Raw genomic sequence first — 2,876 nt, 5'->3', positions numbered from 1 at the left:
ACATATAATAACCGCTTTTTAATGGGTTCCGCTGCAACGTACGGACACCATGCTAGTTGTATGTAAAAAAAATCTAATAAATGTAATCAAGGTATCAATTCATTTCTAACTAACATTTATATTTTTTTAAAAATATTTTATTTCCTTTAGAAGTGTATTTACACACTGCTTAAATTATTTTGTCCACTACTATTTTATTTTGTTTACTTTTAATACTGTGAGAAAACCAGCTGTTTTTCAGCTACTGTCCTCTCCTTCATTTCTTTTCAGTCTCCACTTTCTTGATTTCTCCATCCTATTCCCGTTGTACCCTCTTTCATTCCCACAATTACAAACCTCATTTAAACTGTCCTAAGGACAAAATAGTCATTTCAACTCCTCTGTCCTTTAAATTCAAATTTCCGTCCCATTTCTCGAAACCTGACAATCTGCAACACTACAAAACATCCCTCCCATTCATTTCACCTTGAAAACAACATAAACCTTCACCCCAAAACCCCCCCTTTTCTTCTTTCTCTTCATCAAGTCTCAAATATACAGATATAGATACAGATCAATAGATACATGAAATATGTATAATCGATTTACAAAAAACAGAAACAAGTTGTTACAACGAAACAGTTACACATCCAAACACACCAATTCCATTCTTTCCTTCCTTCTCATAACTTCTTTCATAATCTTAATCGCATTCATTTCAAACCACAATCCAAACACACCAAATCCTCCTTTCAAACCAACTCTCATTATTCCCCACCCACATTCCCATTCTCACCTAATCCAATCACTAAACGCCGTCGTTTTACACCAAACTCCATCTCAAAAATCCAATAATCTTCTAAAACTATACATATATGATTTACCTTCCAAATACAACACCGATTGGCTTAAAAACAACAATAATAAATGTAGGAATCATTTATTTGCATCAGAAGTTGCCATACATGAATTCTTGTTAAAAAGTCATGTACGGACGTTAGATCCATATGAGGCTGATTTTTTTTATGTTCCGGTTTACGTTTCGTGTCGTTTTAGTAGTGATAACGGATTTCCGGTTATCAGTCATGCACGTGCGTTGATTTCGTCGGCGATTGACGTCATCTCGTCGGAGTTTCCGTTTTGGCGACGGAGTAATGGCTCCGATCATGTGTTTGTTGCCTCTCATGATTACGGTGCCTGCTTTCATGCAATGGTAAATCATTATTTACAATTTTTTTGAATCTGAAATATATAAATACATATGCTGTAATATTTGTATAATATTATATTATATACTGAATGTTAGAATAGAATTTATAATGTAGGAATTAAGAGCTAAATTTATGTAGCTGATTAAATATTCTATTATAACTATGTGTACATTCTGTGTATATATAAAATCTATATATATTTGATATAGGAAGATAGAGCTGTGGCGAATGGAATACCAGAATTCATGAAAAACTCGATAATATTACAAACATTCGGTGTTAAATACCGTCACCGGTGTCAGGACGTTGAGCATGTCGTTATTCCGCCTTACGTTTCGCCGGATAAAATCAGGTCAACGCTGTTAAAGTATCCGGTCAACGGTCGTCGTGACATTTTCGCGTTTTTTAGAGGCAAAATGGAAATTCATCCGAAAAACGTTAGCGGGCGTTTTTACAGCAGGTAATAGGAATTCAATTATTTAGTTTTTGACTTTTATGGTTTTAAGCTTTGACTTTTTAATTTGACTTTGACTTTGTAATTTTGTAGGCGTGTAAGGACGGATATATGGAAGAAGTATGGAAACGACAAAAGGTTTTATTTGAAACGGCGACGCTTTGATGGATATTTGAATGAAATGGCGAAATCGGTGTTTTGTTTGTGTCCACTTGGATGGGCCCCATGGAGCCCAAGGTTAGTGGAAGCGGTAGCGTTAGGATGTGTGCCGGTGGTTATCGCCGACGGGATACGGATGCCGTTGGAGTCTGCCATCCCTTGGCCGGAGATTTCCATCACGGTGGTGGAGAAAGATATCGGAAAGTTGGGCGGAATACTCGAAGACGTGGCGAAAACTAATTTATCAACTATTCAGAAAATTTTGTGGGACCTGAAAGTGAGGAGGAGTTTATTGTATCATGATGACGTGGTAAAGGGTGATGCAACGTGGCATATACTTGCTGCGTTGTCTGAGAAGTTGGTCAGGTCACACAGTAGAACAAGTGTTTTGAGCGAATGAGGTGCTTACATGTGGGTGATATGGCATTTTGAATGATGACGTGGATTGAAATACAGCTAGATATTGATGGTTTATTACTGGGCCGGGTTTGATGGTGATTCAGATAATCAGATGGACAGTATAACGGAAGGATGTGAGAAAAAATCGGTGGGTGGAGTGGTCCTCTAGTGGAGCTTCATTTGTTGAATATCTAGGTGATTTTCATTCATTGTAAAAAATCGATCGGTTTAATTTGGACCCAAATGGCAATCTGAATTCGATCTAATCGTTTTTTCAAAACAAGAGGACGGAGCTTTATTGAAATCGCGAAGAAACAATAAATGATGGATAAATACGACTCTTTTGGTATAAATATTTGGGCTACGTTTTATGCTCGTGGTGTATATTAATTGATATTCTTTTGGCTTTTGAAAAGTTTTGAAAAATTGATCGTTTTTTAAAAATTGCACGTGTCTCGTATCAGCGGACTAAATGACATGCCATATACTTTTGTAAACGTTATCTAATTGTAACATAATTTATTTTTTGTCATAAATGTTGTGTTTAATACATAAATGCGGTCACGCAAGTTTTAATCTATACTATATTATACAAAAATAACTATGTTTATTTTTAGTAATATTGAAAATATGTAATATTTTCATTTAATATCCCTTAATATACTTTCATATAT

General features: G+C 35.5%; 1 protein-coding gene across 1 annotated transcript; it reads left to right on the top strand.

Moving 5' to 3' along the window:
* The first annotated feature begins 445 nt into the window (after positions 1 to 445).
* LOC122582896 (probable glucuronoxylan glucuronosyltransferase IRX7) lies at positions 446 to 2,598 on the top strand. The gene is made up of 3 exons (XM_043755325.1): positions 446 to 1,192; positions 1,400 to 1,650; positions 1,738 to 2,598. Exons 1-3 carry the CDS (start codon positions 572 to 574, stop codon positions 2,201 to 2,203), a joined length of 1,338 nt encoding a protein of 445 aa, XP_043611260.1. The 5' UTR covers positions 446 to 571; the 3' UTR covers positions 2,204 to 2,598.
* Positions 2,599 to 2,876: the final 278 nt, after the last annotated feature.

The sequence above is a fragment of the Erigeron canadensis genome, chromosome 9, assembly GCF_010389155.1.
Source record: "Erigeron canadensis isolate Cc75 chromosome 9, C_canadensis_v1, whole genome shotgun sequence".
In the NCBI taxonomy this organism is placed as follows: domain Eukaryota; kingdom Viridiplantae; phylum Streptophyta; class Magnoliopsida; order Asterales; family Asteraceae; genus Erigeron; species Erigeron canadensis.
Note: the sequence above shows the minus strand (reverse complement) of the source record. Positions and strands in the feature narration are given on the sequence as shown.

Bases quoted from the DNA above. Each gene is read 5' to 3' on its own strand.
- LOC122582896 (XM_043755325.1), top strand. From the start codon at position 572: ATGTATAATCGATTTACAAAAAACAGAAACAAGTTGTTACAACGAAAC. The intron at 1,193-1,399 runs GTAAATCATTAT...TATTTGATATAG, and splicing joins GTGCCTGCTTTCATGCAATG to GAAGATAGAGCTGTGGCGAA. The intron at 1,651-1,737 runs GTAATAGGAATT...GTAATTTTGTAG, and splicing joins AGCGGGCGTTTTTACAGCAG to GCGTGTAAGGACGGATATAT.